We start from the raw sequence: 19,688 nt of genomic DNA on the forward strand, positions 1-19,688 counted from the left end.
ACCATGCCCCCTTATGACGGCACAGTCCCAGCATGCCCCGGGACTGTGACGACATAAGGGGGCGGAAGGCAGAAGGCAAAAGTCCGGGCCACCACTAGCAAAAGAGCTGCAGAAGATAGCGGAGGAGCCAGCAGAAGATCAGGACACCAGGAGGAGACGCCGGAGAGACCCCCCGAAGTCGGAAGAAGACCCCGGAGCTGCCTAATAAATTACTTTAAAAACCTGTGTAGTGTGTTTTTTCATTGACGCTTTTTTCCCTAGGTGAATGGGTAGGGGTACAATGTACCCCATACTCGTTCACAAAGTGTGGGGGGCCAGGATCTGGGGGCCCCCTTATTAAAGGGGGCTCCTGGATTCCGATAAGCCCGCAGACCCCGACAACCAACGGCCAGGGTTGTCGGGAAGAGGCCCTTGTCCTCATCAACATGGGGACAAGGTGCTTTGGGGTGGGGGGGCCCCGCAGGGCGCCCCCCCCATGTTGAGGGCATGCCGCCTGGTACGGGGGGGGGGAGGCGTGCTCGCTCATCCCCACCCCCATTTCTGACCGGATGGGCTACGTGCTCGGATAAGGGTCTGGTATGGATTTTGGGTGGGGGGGGGAGCCCACGCAGATTTTTCGGCGTATGGGGTTCTCCTTAAGATCCATACCAGACCTAAGGGCCTGGTATGCCCTTGGGGGGGAACCCAGGCCATTTTTTTCATTTGAAACTTGTCGCAGCGTTCCCCCTCATGATTCATAGCAGACAGCTGTCAGCACTGCCTGTCGCTCATCGCCAAAGGAAAAAAAAAGTTTTCCTTTCCCGATCAGCGAGCCAGCGTGACATGCACAGTACCACAATCTCGCGGTCAGGTACTTTTACATGGCATGAGGCTTGTGCTTACAAAGTCGTACTGAAATCGTGTCTATATTATTCAGGTACGATTTGCATACTACTTGAGGGTTTCACACTGAGGTCTATGGAGTACAACTCGCATAGAAGTTGGACCAAAGTAGTGCAGGGACTACTTTCAAGTCGGCACGACTTAAAGTCGTGCCAATATGAATGGTAGTCATTGAAAATCATGGAGAATGACTTGTCATACGATTTTGCAGTACAAAATCGTGGGACAAGTCGTATAAGTGTGAAAGGGGCCTTACTGTTAACTCCTCTGCCAGTGGTGTCAGTTGGGCTCCACTGCTTTGCACAGTGCTATCAGTATGACACTGAAAAGTCACCGGAAAGAGCAGAGTGATTACCTAAGCAGAATGCTAATTCTCCTTCAGTATCCAAACGGAGAGGAGGGGGTGGGGGTCCTGTCAAAGTTGTATTACCTGCAGCACATAAAAGATTTGAGCTTTTCTAGGATGTGCTCCAGTCAATGACTTTTACTATTGGGTTCTTATGTGATAAATAAGGATGAGCTCAGGAGTGCTCGCAAGCCACACGTGCAGAGCCCGCCAGGAAGTCGGCACTGCACAGCACTAATCACAAGCAGTGAGACAATTTCCGATCTCTGCAGCCACACATCAGGACAATGTCTCCCTGCTTGTGATTAGCGCTGTGCAGTGCAGACTTCCTGGCGGGCTCTGCACGTGCGGCTTGCGAACACGCCGGCGCTCATCCTTACTGATAAAATACACACTGGAGTTCACAGCAGTCTTCACTATGGTGTCCGTTTATAAAACAGAGATCAGCCGTGATCCTCGGGATCACAGCTGATATCTGGGGTGTACCGGTTTATGTAGCTGAGATAAGGAGCAGAGAACATGTTCTCCGCTTCTCATCACAGTACAGTACAGTTCTGTCACAAACGGCCAGTTTATAAAAGTGAGATCTGAAGATCTCACAGCCGTTACACTGAAATATCTCCCTTCTAGATTCACCAGCTCAGAGGTGGAGAATCTGGTGCAATTAGAGGAAGAAGGTTTCTTTCTTCCTAATATCAGCACCAAATGAATTTATATATAATTTCTCAAAAGTGAGTACACCCCTCACATTTTTGTAAATATTTTATTATATCTTTTCATGTGACAACACTGAAGAAATTACACTTTGCTACAAAGTGTGAGTGTACAGCTTGTATAACAGTGTAAATTTGCTGTCCCCTCAAAATAACTCAACACACACAGCCATTAAAGTCTAAACCGCTGACAACAAAAGTGAGTACACCCCTAAGTGAAAACATCCAAATTAAGCCCAAAGTGTCTATTTTGTGTGGCCACCATTATTTTCCAGCACTGCCTTAACGCTTATGGGCATGGAGTTGACCAGAGCTTCACAGGTTGCCACTGAAGTCCTCTTCCACTCCTCCATGGCGACATCACGTAGCTGGTGGATGTTAGAGACCTTGTGCTCCTCCACCTTCCGTTTGTGGATGCCCCACAGATGCTCAGTAGGTTTTAGGTCTGGAGACATGCTTGGCCAGTCCATCACCTTTACCCTCAGCTTCTTTAGCAAGGCAGTGGTCATCTTGGGGATGTGTTTGGGGTCGTTATCATGTTTGAATACTGCCCTGCGGCCCAGTCTCCGAAAGGAGGAGATCATGCTCTGCGTCAGTATGTCACAGTACATGTTGGCATTCATGGTTCCCTCAAAGAACTGTAGCTCCCCAGTGCCGGCAGAACTCATGCAGCCCCAGACCATGACACTCCCACCACCATGCTTGATTTGTAGGCAAGACATACTTGTTTTTGTACACCTCACCTGGTTGCCGCCGCCCAAGCTTGACACCGTTTGAACCAAATACATTTATCTTGGTCTCATCAGACCACAGGACATGGCTCCAGTAATCCATGTCCTTAGTCTGCTTGTCTTCAGCAAACTGTTTGTAGACTTTCATGTCCATCATCTTTAGAAGAAGTTTCCTTCTGGGATGACAGCCATGTGAACCAATTTGATGCGGTTTATGGTCTGAGCACTGGCAGGCTGACCCCCCACCCCCACCACTTCAACCTCTGCAGCAATGCTGGCAGCACTCATACGTCTATTTTTCAAAGACAACCTCTGGATATGACGGTGAGCATGTGCACTCAATTCTTTTGGTCGACCATGACGAGGTCTGTTCTGAGTGGAACCTGTACTGTTAAACCGATGTATGGTCTTGGTCATGTGCTGCAGCTCAGTTTCAGGGTCTTGGCAATCTTCTTATAGCCTAGGCCATCTTTATGTAGAACTACAATTTTTTTTTCAGATCCTCAGAGAGTTCTTTGCCATGAGGTGCCATGTTGAACTTACAGTGACCAGTATGAGAGGGTGAAAGCAATAACACCAAATTTAAGACACCTGGTCCCCATTCACACCTGAAAATCTTGTTACACTAACAAGTCACATGACACTGTGGAGGGGAAATGGCTAATTGTGCCCAGTTTGGACATTTTCACTTAGGGGTGTACTCACTTTTATTGCCAGCGGTTTAGACATTAGTGGCTGTGTGTTGAGTTATTTTGAGGGGACAGCAAATTTACACTGTTATACAAGCTGTACACTCACTAATTTGTAGTAAAGTGTCATTTCTTCAGTGTTGTCACATGAAAAGATATAATAAATTTACAAAAATGTGAGGGGGTGTATATGTGTATATACATATGTGTGCCACGTGACTGAAAACATGTAATAAATGTTCTTTTAAACTTAAGTTTCACTTTTTGAACTCGGCTGCACCGTAATCTCACGAGATTACAGGCAGCCCACCCACTTTTACACTGATCTGAACTGATTTTTATTTTTTGCGCTATAAACGGAAAGACCGAAAATTTTGGAAAAAAAATGATATTTTCTACTTTTTGTTATAAAAAAAATCCAATAAACTCAATTTTAGTCATACATTTAGGCCAAAATGTATTCGGCCACATGTCTTTGGTAAAAAAAATGTCAAGCGTATATTTATTGGTTTGCGCAAAAGTTATAGTGTCTACAAACTAGGGTACATTTTCTGGAATTTACACAGCTTTTAGTTTATGACTGCCTATGTCATTTCTTGAAGTGCTAAAATGGCAGGGCAGTACAACCCCCCCCCCCCCCCCCCCCCCAATGACCCCATTTTGGAAAGTAGACACCCCAAGGAAATTGCTGAGATGCATGTTGAGCCCATTGAATATTTTTTTTTTTTTGTCCCAAGTGATTGAATAATGACAAAAAAAAAAAAAATTACAAAAAGTTGTCACTAAATGATATATTGCTCACACAGGCCATGGGCATATGTGGAATTACACCCCAAAATACATTCTGCTGCTTCTCCTGAGTACGGGGATACCACATGTGTGGGACTTTTTGGGAGCCTAGCTGCGTACGGGGGCCTCGAAACCAAGCTCCGCCTTCAGGATTTCTATGGGCGTACATTTTTGATTTCACTCCTCACTGCCTATCACAGTTTTGAAGGCCATAAAATGCCAGGATGGCACAACCCCCCCCCCCCCCCCCCCCACCCGACCCCATTTTGGAAAGTAGACACCCCAAGCTATTTGCTGAGAGGCATGGTGAGTATTTTGCAGCTCTCATTTGTTTTTGAAAATGAAGAAAGACAAGAAAAAAAAAATTTTTTTTTTTCAAATTTCAAAACTTTGTGACAAAAAGTGAGGTTCATTTGGGGGGGCGGGGGGGTTTGTGCCACCTGGGCATTCCATGGCCTCCGAAACTGTGATAGGCAGTGAAGAGTGAAATCAAAAATTTACGCCCTTAGAAAGCGTGAAGGCGGTGCTTGGGTTTTCGGGGGCCCGTATGCGGCTAGGCTCCCAAAAAGCCTCTCGCATCAGAAAAATGATCGCTTAGTGACACTGGCGATGGGGGGTGATCAAGGGGTTAACCTTGGTTAGGTGGGTATCCTAGACCTAAAGGGGGCTACCACTAACTGCCCTACCACTTATAACTGTCACAAACTGACACCAATGCAAAAAAAACACTGCTATTGGTGTCACTGTGTGACGGGGTTACAGGGGGGTGATGGGGGTGAAATGTGTGCCTAGAGTGTTCTACTGTTAGTGTAGTGTTTGGTGCACTTGATGTTTTCTCTCCTCAGCGCCTTAATGAAAAGAGCGGCTCAAGGAGAGATGACATCACTTCCTCTGCCGCTTTTTACATTACAGCAGCAGAGGAAGAATGTCATTGGCTGGGAGCGATCGTGAGGGGGTGGCCACGAATGGATGGCCTCCCCCTCACCTCTGATAGCTCCGGGACAGAAGCCGACCACCTCGGGGGGTCAGACCCCTTTCACACTAAGGGGTTTTTGCAGCATTTTAGTGCTAAAAATAACGCTATTAAAACGTTCCCCATGCATCTCAATGGACCCTTTCACACTGAGGCGTTGCGCTGGCAGGGTGTTGAGAAAAGTCCTGCAAGCAGCATCTTTGGAGCAGCTTTTGGGCATTGAAAAAAGCGCTTCAAAAACACCCCTCTCAATTGAAATGAATTGAAAACGCTGTAAAAAAGCCTGAATAGCGCCTATAATCCGCCCTGAGCTGTAGAAAATTCACATGATCTTACAAAAAGGTAAACATGCAAGCAGAAAAGAGAGCATCTACAACAACAGGACTGAAATTGTGGGAAGGTCAGAATGATTAAACAGACCATCAAAGTGCCAAAAAAACAAAATGAAGAATTAATCCCAGAAAAATGAAGATTTGAAGTAAAACAATACACTGCTTGTTTTACATGATCTCACAAATGATAAACATGCAAGCAGAAAGATAGCATCAATAACACATGCTTCAATAACGCTTGAAAAACGCTGTTAAAACGCCTGCAACGTTGCGTTAATTTTACCACTAGCGCCCCTAAAATGCGGTAAAAACCGCTATAATAAGGCTAAGGCGTTTTAGGGCGTTTTTAAAGCGCCTTGGTGTGAAAGGGGTCTTAATTTTGCTGTTGGCCCTGTATGGTGTGATTAAAGGATAAATTCACCTTTTAGCAACATGTTACTAATGCAGCAGCTCCACACCCTGCCCTGATCCCTCACTGTGACAGCAGATGTGGGATCCTCTCTGTGCACCCAATGTTATCATTTAAAAAAAGTGTGGCTGTACGGGGCTCCGCCCACACAGCCGTGTCATTCATTCACCGCGATCTGTGAATGCATGAACTACAGGTCCCATCTGCCACTAAGGCTTGTAGTTCACTGACACCTCTGCAGTTAAGTAACTGGCTGTATGGATGTACAGACGGCTAGCTAGCTGTCAGGAGTGTCTGCAGGACCTTGACAATTGCATCTGTGATCTACTGATCGTGGGCGTGATACATTGCAGGCTCCATGGTACAAAAATTATTTATTAATGCACTTTATCATGTATGTGTGTGATTGATATATATTCATTATAAATTATTTATTTTTGCAAAAGATGAGCTTCAAGCTACTTAAAATGTAAGATTTTGTGCCCAGTCCAGCCTACGAACGGCGTTCGTTAACGCTGAAGCTTAAACAAATAGTATCTTAGCATGTGGGTTTGGCTATTAATGTACATGTTTATGCCTCAGTCTTTAGCATATTGTGTTTTCTGCACCCAAACTTTAACAGGATTTTGGATAAAGCTACAAAGTCACCTAGAAAACACCTTTTTTAATATGTCCATTATAGTTCCATGATGCCAGTATATTACTGCAATGAGATCCTGTGTATTTGTAACATGCAGTATTTAGCTTCTGTCTTATTTTTCTTCATCCTGTCTGTTATTTCTTCTACAGAGCAGCGGGAAGAGCTCTGTATTGGAGAGTTTGGTTGGTCGGGATCTGCTTCCCCGAGGCACTGGAATAGTGACCAGAAGACCCTTAATCCTGCAGCTAGTCCACGTGTCACCAGATGACCGCCGAAAAACCTCAGGAGAAGACAATGGTAATCAACATTTCACATAAGTGTTTTTAATAACATTGCATCCTGGGTTATGTAGTTTCTAATTTTTTTTTTTTTTCAATATAATGGATGGGGTGAGAAGGTGCTTTGGAACCATCATTAAGCATTGATGGACCTGTTTACATACATACATACAGCCTGGTTTGTATTACATTGCTTTCATGAAAGTACTTAAAGCGGAGTTCCACACATAAAAGTCAGCTACAAAAAGTGTAGCTGGCGACTTTTAATCAGACACTTGCCTTTCCCATGGTGCAGGTGCCAGAAGCCTCGCTCCTCTCCCCCTCCTCTCTGCGTCGCCGACATTCTAACTGCATGCTGTAAATGGCCGGGCAATCTTTTGGGACCTGTGACGTGTCCCAGAAGATTGCAAGGAGTAAGGGGGGAGAGGTGAACTTCCAGCGCCAAGGGAGGAAGTGGAAGCTGGGTGCCTGCGCCCCCCCCCCCCAAAAAAAGACATGCCAGCTGTGGCATATCGGGGTCACCAGCACTTAAAGTGGAGGTTCCATTTTTGGGTGGAACTCTGCTTTTACGGACATTAAAACATCATGTAAATAAAGCACAACTCCACCCAGATTTTGTATTCTTCGGCATAGCTGTTTTCAAATTGCATGACATGCTGGCTTCATAAATTTCAGATTCCAGTGGCCACATATCCACACTCGATTTTCTCATTTCTGGCTAACTGTAACCAACATAAGCCAGATAATGAGCTCATTCTTGATGGATTTTCCATGATGTGAATTATGCAGAGTTTAGCTGTGATAGTAGCTGAGTGGGCTTGGGTGGAGACACATCGTCTCCTGTTAACTTTGGTGTCTCAGCCAGGTAGCTAATGGATTATTCAACTGACTAGTGCTTAACTTTTTGTGAGTGGAGTTTGCTTTTAAATATTGTAAAACACTGCACAAATTGTTGGAGCTATATAAATCCTGTATAATTGACTCTGGACACAAAGTTCTTACTAAATACTAAAACTAAACTGTTTTAGTTTTAATTTTTTTTTTTATCTTTATTCTCAGAAGTGTGATCTCACCTGATTTGGTATTTAGTGTTTTATGCCGCGCATCCTTGGGGGAAACCTCATTTATGCCATTGCTTTTGTAAGCATTGTGAATAGATGATTATACAGAGATCTGTGTGCTCTGCCTCCATTGACATATATAAGCAGATGGAGTATTTCCAGACTACCATCATTCCCAGCCTGATCTGTTTTAGAGGATGGGAATAGCAGTGTAAGAAGATCACAGCTTCCTGATTGGGTTTTCATGTTATTTTGCTGCATGATGGTCGGAGGTCACTGCTGTGAAGAAAACATAACTTCCTCTTCCAGTAAGTGCTGTTTTGTGGTCAGTTTGGGAATCTTGAAAGAACTGCCAGTAGATGATTTAAATCCTCTGGTAAGAGGGAGCATATTGTTCTTCTGCGGGCCAAGGGAAAGATTTTTGCTTCAGTATCATACATATCCCAGGAGATTGGTAGCTAATGCAGCTGAAAAGGAAAAAAATTACAGTGGGAGCCCCGTGTAGGCTTATGGTTAAGTGGCAGTGCATTTTCTAATTTGCCTTTTGGCACCGAAATGGGACTCACTGGTCCCTTAAGAGTGAACCTGGCACTCTTCTTTTTTTTTTTTTTTTTTGATATTTAAAACAAAGGAAAAAAAATCTGCCTATAAGCAAATGAACAAGAAACTTTTTTTTTTTTAATAGCTTTTTATTGGTATGGTTGCCCATGAAATTGTGCATTCATTTTTTTTTTTTTTTTTTTTAGGCATTTAGGTTCACTTTAAAGTGTTAGTAAATTCCCATTTGTGATTTTTACCTACAGGTAAGCTTATAATAAAGATATTTAGGCGAGCAGCAGCTGGTGACGTCACCCGCGCTAAAGGAACGGCATACCTGTGCCTTTCCTTCAGGGCTGTGTGCCGTGACTGTGTCTCCCATGCGCATGCGTGGGAGTAACCTCATCCCGGCTCATCCGGTCAGATGGCCAGAGTCTCCAAACCTGGAAGGAAGACCTGGTGAAGATGGAAACGTCTGCAGCGCTGCTGGAGGGCTTAATTTCAAAGTAAGTTTCTCATAATGTGCTAGTATACATTGCATACTACACATTTAGGATATTGCCTTGCAGGAGAAGACTTTTTTTTTTTTTCACAAGACTTTACTACCGCTTTAAGCAATGTAGCCTTGCCCTGGACCCACCTCTGCCTGTGAATGGGCAGTACCACACTGATGAGGTCACCCCTGTGCCCTTCCTTCCTGCAGTCCCAACAAATCGCACTGTGCAATATGTTAAAGCCAGACTAGTTCAGGCGTGGCCCCTTCCTCTCCCACTCTAAGTGCTGCTGTGCAGGGATTACAGCATGCTGCTAGGGCGACATGTTCAGCTATCTATGCTAGTTGTACCTAAACATGTGTTTTCATTTTGTAAGAATTCCTGACAAGATTAACATTTTGGTTACTTTCATTTTGGCCTGGAGTTGTGCTTTAGCTTGCAAGATTTGGTGCTTTGTAAGTGTTCTAATTGAATGACCTTACTAGGTTGGAATGTTAACGTGAACTCGGAGGGGGTAACGTGTGTATAAATATATATCATGGATCCCCCAACTGAAAACACCTTCACCTAAACGAGGAACACTTCTCTTTATAAATATTGATTTAGGACACCAAATGGCTGCCTCTGTGATGAATTACCTTTTATAGGACAGGAACTTGTCTTGCCACTAATTCTCTCTGCCTTTTTTTCCCTCTACTTCTTTCTCCCTTTATCAACCCCAGAAATGGACGCCTGGAAAAATCCAAGACTCAAAGGTCTCCTGTTTGCACACCATTCCTTTCCTCCTCTACTCGCATGAGCTTTCACTTCCCCTGCAGACTTCTTTCTAGATCACTGGTTGTCTGTCTTTCTGCTCATTGACCTGCTGGCACTTGTAGTCCCTTCTCAGCTGCAATGGGCACAGTTTCCACCTCACCAGTGCAAATAATTAGTTGGTGGAGCTTGGTAGGGTTTGATGTTCTGTTGGGTCTAGACTGCAGTGAAGGTTTCCCTCCACCCCTGGGATATCCTTGGCAGGTAGAGCAGTGGCGCTATGCTACTGGCCTGATTTCTCAGTGTGCCTATTGGGGGCCCTAAATGGTCACACATCTATACTATTATGGGGTGTCCCCTAGTGGATACTCATTAGTAATATATGGAAAAACCCAGACCTGTCTACGCATCTTTTGAGTGGTTGGGGAGATCTGTTTTTTTACTGCTGCTTAAGACCTGAAAGGTGACCAGATCCTGCCAAACTTCACCCAAAATTTAAAAAAAAAAACTGCATTGGATGGAGGTGCTGATGTTTTTATAGTGTTTTTAATTTTTTTTTTTTTTTATTATTATTTTCTTACGATTCCTGTTCTTGGGTTGTATAATGTAATCTTTATTTGCAAATCATTGTTTATCACATTGGCTGCAGGTTTATATTGTGCATTGGCTTGCTTGTTCCTGTTTGTTTTAATGAGTCATCTTCATGTTTTAGTTCTGCTCTTTCAGTTATTTAAAACAATTCTGTCACAATTTTACTCTAATGTTCTTTTTGTTCTTCCAGAATACTGCTATTTTCAAGTATATTTATTAGTGTTTGCTCAGCCTGTTCTCAGGTCCCAGCAGGATGTGTTCTGCCAGTAACCTCACGTATGCGTAGGAGCGACAATTGGTTTCTCAGCAGTTTAGTTTAGCTGTGTGGATATCTAGGGAACTGTTGGTAGGAACTGAGCCAAACAATTGGCTTAGGAAACTGACACTGTATTCACACTTGTCTGCACTAAACACGTGTTGCCATTAAATTTTAGCCATGCGCATTGACATGTGTTCGTAATGTACCTTCCGGCAACATGCAGTTTTATTAAAAACAGTGGGAAGGCGCATGTATTAGGAACAGACGAAAAAGCAGGAAAGGTCACACACCCAACAGCACAGACACTTCTAAAGGTCTCTTTGCCTTTTTTTTTTTCTCCTGTATAGACATATTAAATGATTTACCATTCTTTTGACCTTTTACTGGGACCCCATTTAGGCTTCTGACCTGTAAGATGCTACCCAAGGCACCAGAGTCCTATACGAAAATGGTTACCTGAAAGGTGGAAGTAAAGCCGGGACTGTTAAAAATCATAATGAACTTGTGTGTGTGTGTGTGTGTGTGTGTTATATATATATATATATATATATATATATATATATATATATATATATATATATATATATATATATATATATATATATATATATATATACATACATACATACATACATACATACATACATACATACATACATACATACATACATACATACATATATACATTTTTTTTTTTCTTTCTTTCTTTGTAGCTAATCTAGCAAAGTAGTTAAAAAGGTAAAGGTTTGCAGAGTGCTGGGGTCAGAAGTAAGGACTGTAGAGTAGTTAGTGCCTGGCTGTGTGCGGGAAGTTCTCCCAGGTCTCCCTTAGGCATTGTTTGAAACCTAGGAGCCTGGGACTTCCCTAGCTCTGCATTCATACATTCAGTCTGCTGAATGCTGAGACCAGGGGAGGTGGAAACAAGGTGGTACTGCAGCTACACAGAGAGGCACAGGATCTGTAGGAGATATTTTGTTGTCCCCGAGGCTGCCGACTGCTGGGTCAGGGGAGCAGAGACCAGTCACTCTGCGGCTGCACAGAGAATTGCAGGATCTGGCGGAGGAGTTCTATCGCCCTCTCTGCTGCCAACTGCTGAGACAAGGTGGGGGTGGAGACGAGGTGTTTCTCACCTGCAGGAGAGGTGCGAACATGAGCCACATGAAACAGCCTGGCAGGCCAGATTTGGCCCACAGGCCTTGTGTTTGACACATGTGAAGTAGATTTAAAAAAAAAAAATACGGCTGCGGAAATTAATGATTAATTCCTCGATTAATCGTTAATTTTTTTGATCGATCAAAATGTTCTTGATCGGTAGGCTGCCTGCCCTGGGGCCGCTTTGGGCCAAGCTGTGGCTGTAGTGCTCCGCTCCCTCCTCCTCCTCCACTATATGTCATACACAGTCTGCGAGCATCTCCTGCTGTGTGTCTCCGAGCTGAGTGTTAAAACTTTGGCCGTGCTGTGAGCAAAGTCCCGCCCTCCTCCTAGATCAGCTCGTGTGATAGACGCAGTGTTCTGTCTATCACACGAGCTGATCTAGGAGGAGGGCGGGACTTTTCTCACGGCCGCAGACTGTAATCCAGGCACTGATTACAGCGAGGCTGCGATTATGGGCACTGTGAGGCTGCAATTATGACGTGTGACATCCTAGCCATGCCCCGCTATGTCCGGCAACTATGGTTAGTGCAGCGCAATTAATATAAGGGAAAAAGAGTCCATTCCACATAAAACAAGAACTCCAATGTTCAAAAAGATGGAGGGCAAGATCCCTCGTAAGGGAAAGTAAGATAAAATCTTCCGGTGATATATTTGTGACAAGATCCTCCACCAGATCAGGTGGACCTCTGTACCATAGAAGGTCATATGCACGTTTATCCACACAGGGATGATGGCATGTTCCAGCGCAACTTGAGAGGTCCCCGATCTGGCAGGATGGAACTCCAATCCGGCAATGAAATTCAGCAATATTAGCCTCCAAACCGGCAGTGATAGGTAATGTGGTGATACAGCCGTCCCAGGCAAGTATACAAAAAAAGAACACGCTCTAAGTGTATTCCGTACTTTTATTAAAAAGTAAAAGGCATAAGAAACAAGCGCTAAACCAGCGCAAATAGTAAAAATGCCAACAATTGGTGACAGCAAGATCAGTGGATCAAGCATAGAGAGATGGCAGCGGGTGATGTCCGTACAAAATCTCCTCCCCTATGGGAGAGGAGCTTTTGCACAGATGTCAGCCGCTGCCATCTCTCTCACGGACGCGAGTCTTGCTGTCACCAATTGTTGGCATTTTTACGTTTTGTGCTGGTTTAGCACTTGTTTCTAATATTGAGGCTAATATTGCTGAATTTCATTGCCGGATTGGAGTTCCATCCTGCCGGATCGGGGACCTCTCAAGTTGTGCTGGAACATACCATCATCCCTGTGTGGATAAACATGCATATGAACTTCTGTAGTACAGAGGTCCCTCTGATCTGGTAAGCGCATTTTGGCTTTTGTGGTGGAGGATCTTGTCACAAATATATCACTGGAAGATTTTATCTCGCTTTCCTTCACAAGGGATCGTGCCTTCCACTTTTTTGGACATTGGAGTTCTTGTTTTATGTGGAATGAACTCTTTTTCCCATATATTAATTGTGCTTCACTAACCATTGTTTTTAGACTCTTATTCTTTTAGTTGTAACGTGGCTGATAATGCTGTCTGATTTTAAGAAATGGGAAAGGTTGGTGAACGAACTGCCCATCATCCAACTTCTATTGCTGTCTTCCCATTTATGGAAGGCAAGCAGTGTGTTGGCAGCTGTCTAGTGCTGGATGTCAGTGACGGCTGTGGGAATACACAGACCTCTCTAGCTGTCGGTGTACACAGTTGATGCCTAGTCTGCCCGTGACTTGGCTTATTAGAAAGGGAAAATGCTTCAGGCTTGTTGTATGGACACCGTATGACTCATACAATGTTTCCGTGCTAAAAAGTCACGTACTACTTGTTTGCCTCTGATGGAGGTGTTGGGCCTCCTGTTTCTGTATGTTTCCCTGTTAATCTGCATAGAGGAATGGTAAGGTTGTTAAGAAGCATGCAGCCTGAGTCACTTTTTTTTTTTCTCTTGCTAATGTGAAATCCAGGTTTAATGACCATGATTACACAACATTTATTTCAGTTCTTGGTGGTTGCTTTTCTTGGCTTGCAGAGTGCATCTAGATTGTCCAGTTAAATGTAGAATGAAACAATTAGTCGGGTCTGTGGTAGGGAGGATCCTCCGGCAGGGTCTTTGGGATGCAGCTAGGTTGCAAATACAAGAAATGGATGTAAAAATTTAGTTTGGACTTTTTAAGGGGTAATCTATTTGAAATGGATTAAGGTGAAAATGCTTTACGCTTATTTCTGCTCACTGAAATATTCCACTGCCTAGGTCAGGCCACCCAGTTGTTGGGGTAATTCCCTGCAAACATTTACAATTGTTTATGGATCTGAATGCAGCTGCATTGTTTTCAATGGAGGCATTCACACAGGTGTGTAAAAATGCACTGCTTTCGGATCTGTAACACAAAATCCTAAAGTCTCCATCTGAGGACATGCGTTTGTGACAGACCCCAGCCACCTTCACCAACTTGTGGCAAATGGCTAGTCAAACTTAAACCACACTGTCACTGGTACGCAACAAGGACACTCAGCCTCACCCTGCAAAATAGATTTTCCAGCTCGCTGGACCACAATCAAGTGCCAGCAGACCAGATCTTTATATTGTAAAATATTAAACGTTTACCTGTACAAATATGTCTTCTAATAAATGTCTGTAATATCCACTGTCACCACAGACAGGAATATCCAGAGATTTAGCATATAGCAGAGGTAGGCAATCGTAATGAGGTGGAGATCTACCTGAACAACATGGGAGAAGTCAAAGATCACTGGGCAGTGTCACCTCATAACACCTGATTTAAACCTCTAATTGCGGTGGGTGGTGAGGAGGCAACCTATTTCCTCCTCCACTACCTGAGGAGGCAACCTATTTCCTCCTCACTACCTGAGGAGGCAACCTATTTCCTCCTCACTACCTGTCAAACACACTCAGATTGCTTTTCAGAGGAGCAGCAGTGCCTGTTGCACTTGTGAATGAGCCCTTGTGTTCAGCGGCACCCTGAGGACTCGTTCTCACAAAGTTGGGGGGTGGCAAAAACCCTGTGTGTCCCAGAAGATGAGGGGGTCATTCAGGAAGCGACTCGCGCATGCGCAGTAGGAAACGCATAGTGAAACCTGAAGGCTCTACTGCAGGTTTCCCTTGGTTGGTATGGTGGCGCCTGCACCTGATCCGATGGACAGATCGGCCTTGGGGGGTGGACATTGCAGGATCCCTGGACAGGTAAGTGTCCTTTTTAAAAGTCAGCAGCTGCAGTGTTTGTAGCTGCTGACTTTAAAAAAAAAAAAAGCTGGAACTCAGCTTTAAAAGCTAGTTGTATATTGGGGCAGATTCTGTTTTTGTTTAGCCAGCTAGATTTGGCATGGGGACACGGTGGACGCCTCAGCTGCCATTGAGCTGTGCTGGTCTTCTAGTGTATTCCTGCACCTTTAGCCCTCGTTCACACAGGTGCGGCTCTGAAATTGCGCTACTTCAGCAAGATTTCAAAGCTGCACATCAGTGCAATTTGCACTGCTGATTTAATTGCAACTTCATACAACAGAAGTCTATCCAGGCCGCAATGAAATTGGCAAAAAGTAGTGCAGGAACCTTTTTCAAAGTCACTGCGACATAAGTCGTAGCAATTTGAACAGTTCCATTGCCGGCAATGGGGTGCGACTTGTCATGCGATTTGGAACTGTTAAATCGCATGACAAGTCGCAGCTGTGTGAACGGGGGGCTTAAGGAAGAATGGGCTCCCTGCAGGCATACGTGCCCTTCATATATCCCTATATATGCTCCAACATGTAGACCGTCGTAGGCTAGCTTTAGAATTGCACTATATAGAGGGGCTTTGCAGCAGTTCATACCATTTAATGTAACTTATGACATCTTTTTTGATTTAAGTTTGCAGTAACCCATCGCTAATTTGAAAAGACCATCACACTAACTATATGTGAGGATGCAATGGACTGTTTTTTGTTCACTACATTTGTTTTTGTTCCAGGAGTGGATGCTGAAGAATGGGGTAAATTCCTACATACAAAGAACAAGGTATGCTGATTGGGGGGGGGGGGGGGGGTGTCCATTTAAATCTGTGTTACAGCTCAGGCAGTGAAGGGAGAAGAGAAAGCTTAGGTCCAATTTAGCTTTAAAAGCACCTTTTGGCGTCTTTCATTCTAAAGTCATTTGTTCACCTCGGAAATACACCTGCTAATCTTTCATCAGTACATTTTAATGTAGGGTGGTGTAAATTATGGGTGACATGACTGGCAAGCAAAACAGTAAAGAAAAATAGTAAATCTGCAAAGACTAATTACAAAAAGATTTGAAGTTTAAATTGTCTCACAAGGTACTTCTCACAGAAAAAATGTCAGTAGTGCAGCTGCAGGGTCTACAAGGATCAGGAGTCACCTAATTTCTCCTGCAGCATCCCCTGCTGGTGAAATCTGGTATTGTTACATAGTCGTATAGCTATGATGAATCTTTATGAGAAGCACTACATTTGCAGGATAGTTTCTTTTTACTATACCCAGAACAGTAAACAAATAAATTAAGCTTTCCTTTTTCAATTGCAGATTTCTTTCTTAAGGGACAGTTTTTCTCTTCATGGCCACTGTTTCAAAAATACTCTGCTGATATTTGAAACGCAAACACCTGTTTCTCTGAGTTGGGGGGGGTGTGTGTGTGTGTGTGTGTGTGTGTGTGTGTGTGTATATATATATCCTTTTTTGGAGGAATATATCCTTATTTACTGTAGCGTCTTGCTTTATTAGCTTGGTCACCTAGGCAACTTAAGCACTTCAGCCCCAGAAGGTTTTACCCCTTTACTGACCAGGCCATTTTTTGCGATATGGCACTGCGTTACTTTAACTGACAATTGCATGGGGCTACGGCGCTGTACCCAAACAAAAGATGCCCCCCCCCCCCCTAAATAGAGCTTTCTTTTTGTAGTATTTGATCACCTCCTGCATTTTTTTTTATTTTTTACACTATAAACAAAAAAGAGCAACAATTTAAAAAAAAAAAAAAAACATTTACTTTCTGCTATAAAACATACCCAATAAAAAAATGTAAAAAATCAAACTTCTTCATTGGTTTAGGCCAATATGTATTTTTTTGATTTTAAAAAATCACAATTGGCATATATTGTTTGGTCTGCGCAAAAGTTATAGCGTCTACAAACTAAAGGATAGATTTAAGGCTTTTTTTTTTTTTCTACTTTTTACTAGTAATGGCGGTGATCGATTTTTAGCAGGACTGCGACATTGCGGTGAACAATTTAGACACAAAGTGACACTTATTGTGGACCAGTGACACCAATACAGTGATCAGTGCTAAAAAAAAAAAAGCACTGTTGCAGTATAAATGACACTGGCAGGGAAGGGGTTAACATTAAGAGCGATCAAGGGGTCAAATGTGTTCTCTGTGTGGGGGATGGACTCGCTGCACGAACAGAGAGATCTGTGTTCCTGATTCGCAGGAAGCACAGATCTCTTTCTGTCCTCCCTTTTTTTTTTTTTTTTTTTTTTTAGTTTTGTATAGAGTGGCGAGGGATTAGAACATAAAATCAAGATAGTGCTGCGCTGTAAATGAAATAATGTGCAAAAATGCAGAATAAAGTGCAAAGGTGCTCAGTAGTAAATGCACTAAGAAGAGACAATTCTTGTGGTATAAAGGATATCCTTGAAAGAATAAATGTAATAAAAGTATCACATGTTATTCTTATTCCTCCTTAGATAAAAACAGTGTTAAAATATCGTGATTAAAAAATATCCGTATAAATATAGGCAAAAGGAAATCCTTTTTGTAAGTGAAAAAAATGAATAAACTGATTGTGTCCGTGGAAAGTCTTTAAAAAGTAAAGTGCAGGATGTATGGTGACTATAATATCGGTAAACAAGAATAAAGTGCTGGTGGCCACTCTCTGCAATGAAATGCTGGTGGTAAGTGACTTCTTGTCTTCTGTGCAGCGTGATATGTGGATGTCCCATCATCTCTTAGTGCATTTACTACTGAGCACCTTTGTACTTTATTCTGCATATTTTCACATTATTTAATTTACAGCGCAGCACTATCTTGATTTTATATTCTATTTGGGTTCTGACATTTCCTTCAGTGTTTGCAGCAGTATTTATAGTACATATTTGGTTGGCGCAGGGATATTACTTTATTATATTTTGAGGGATTAGAACACCTGTCAGTTTTTATTGCTGTCTGTGTCCCTGTTAGGGAGATTTACCCTCTCTGTGTCTTGCTTATTATCCGAGAAAGCAAAAGAAAATCACAAATTTTGGGTTGTCCCCAGTAAAGTAATAGAGGGGAAATCTTCCAATGAGGTTCTGGTGACCTGAGGGCCCCAAGAGATTCTCTTAATTTGCAGGGATTGTACTTCATGTTTTGGCTATCGGACAGGAAGTGAAGGTAAATCTCCTCAATGGGATAAAGATGGCAAAAATAAACCTGACGGGTTATAACCCTCCCTCTATCTAAAATAAGTTTTGCCTACAGTTTATCTTTAAGATATACCATAGTAGCGGCCTCTTCCTAAATAAACATTTCGTATAACTCTTCAGAGACTGGTTATTTGCTTCTTCTATCATCGCTTTTTTATGTTCTGTGCTATGTACTTTGAACTTTATCTGTAATGTGGAATTAATGTCCACTCTCATTTCAGATATACACAGACTTTGATGAAATCCGGCAAGAGATCGAGAATGAAACTGAAAGAATTTCTGGAAATAACAAAGTAAGGGCTCATTTACACTTCGGCTTCAACACAAATTAACTGCTAGTTTTACACTTGCTTCAAAACATGGCTTCGGACAGGCTTTGTTAAAGCTCTCTGAACACTAGTCAAAGCTTCTGTCACTAAATAAAATGGTTAGCTTACAGTACTGTTTACACCTTGCTTTTGTTTTGCTTCAAAAGTTATACCCCATGTCACTTTAGTGGCGCTTCAAAGCCTCCATAGAAATCTATGGCAAAGCTTGCTTGAAGCCCCAAGAAGCCTCACCAAAGCCGATCCACCAAAAGCTCATTGAAGCACCAAGCAAAGGCACGGTGTAAACAGGACTGTAAGCTAACCATTTTATTTAGTGACAGGGGCTTTGACTGGTGTTCAGAGAGCATTAACAAAGCGTGTCTGAAGCCTTGTTTTGATGCAAGTGTAAACTAGCCCTAAGATCATTGTTGTTACAAAGCAGCCAGATCACTAAACTGCTGTGATTCTATAGGCATATGTTCAAAACTCGCCTTTGTGCTGTCATTGCATGCCGAGCTAATTTACTTCCTTTTTCACCAGCTGAAGCAAGACTCTTTATTTTCTGTTATATGAGGAAGATGAAACCGGAAACGTATAAAACGGTCTTTAGCCTGTTAGCTGTTGAAGGAATCGACTTTGTTCAGAAAATGGCTTTTTTTTTTTCTCACTCAGGGCCAGAGTTTGTTTTAGAACTCTCTTGGCAGGGATGATTGCTGCCAAGAGAATAAAACTCCTTTTCTCCAGTCTAAGGCAGACTTGAATTGGCGGTTTACTGTGAGAATGCAGAGGCATTTTTATCCCTCTGACATAGACCTCATTAGGTTAAATTCACTAAGCTATGGCGCACGTCATATATGTCGTAATGATCAATCTTTTACAGCCTGTGACTGTTACTTTCAGCTTTCATTGTGAAAGTCTTTGTGGCAAACAATCCTTATAGCTGATGGCCCAATTTCGGCTTCTGCTAGCTTTTTACATTTTTCAAGGTCTTTACCCCCTTAGCTTTAGCTTTTAGTTTTTTTTGTTTTTTTTTGTTTGTGTTCGCTATTTAACTTTTCTATTTATTGGAAAACAATCAAAAGATATACATGTGTGTTTATCAAAGACATATCTAGATATAAAAAGGGTATATCCCATTCCCTTCAACGAGACATCGCATAGTAATATGGATCAATTACAAATATTGTTGTCTCTAGAATAAATGTTAAGAACAGCAACAAAGCGATATGAAGACGCTGATTTCCGAAAATCATCAGCATCCTATTCATTTTTTTTTTGTGCTGAGAATTTCTCAGAACTCAGGGAAATGTTCAGCTAAAATCAATGTGTTCGCTTC

General features: G+C 42.8%; 1 protein-coding gene across 5 annotated transcripts in view; it reads left to right on the top strand.

Annotated features, from left to right (window-relative positions):
- The window catches only part of DNM1L (dynamin 1 like), a 65,011-nt gene that overhangs the window by 11,406 nt on the left and 33,917 nt on the right, over nucleotides 1–19,688 (top strand). For 3 of the 5 annotated variants that reach the window (XM_073621888.1, XM_073621890.1, XM_073621893.1), the window contains exons 2-5: nucleotides 6,654–6,801; nucleotides 9,597–9,629; nucleotides 15,596–15,642; nucleotides 18,266–18,337. In XM_073621888.1, coding sequence (XP_073477989.1) covers nucleotides 6,654–6,801; nucleotides 9,597–9,629; nucleotides 15,596–15,642; nucleotides 18,266–18,337 — 300 coding nt within the window. The remainder of the gene's footprint in view (nucleotides 1–6,653; nucleotides 6,802–9,596; nucleotides 9,630–15,595; nucleotides 15,643–18,265; nucleotides 18,338–19,688) is intronic. The other 2 variants (XM_073621889.1, XM_073621891.1) reach the window with 1 other exon arrangement.

The sequence above is a fragment of the Aquarana catesbeiana genome, linkage group LG03 (genome assembly GCF_042186555.1).
Source record: "Aquarana catesbeiana isolate 2022-GZ linkage group LG03, ASM4218655v1, whole genome shotgun sequence".
NCBI lineage: Eukaryota > Metazoa > Chordata > Amphibia > Anura > Ranidae > Aquarana > Aquarana catesbeiana.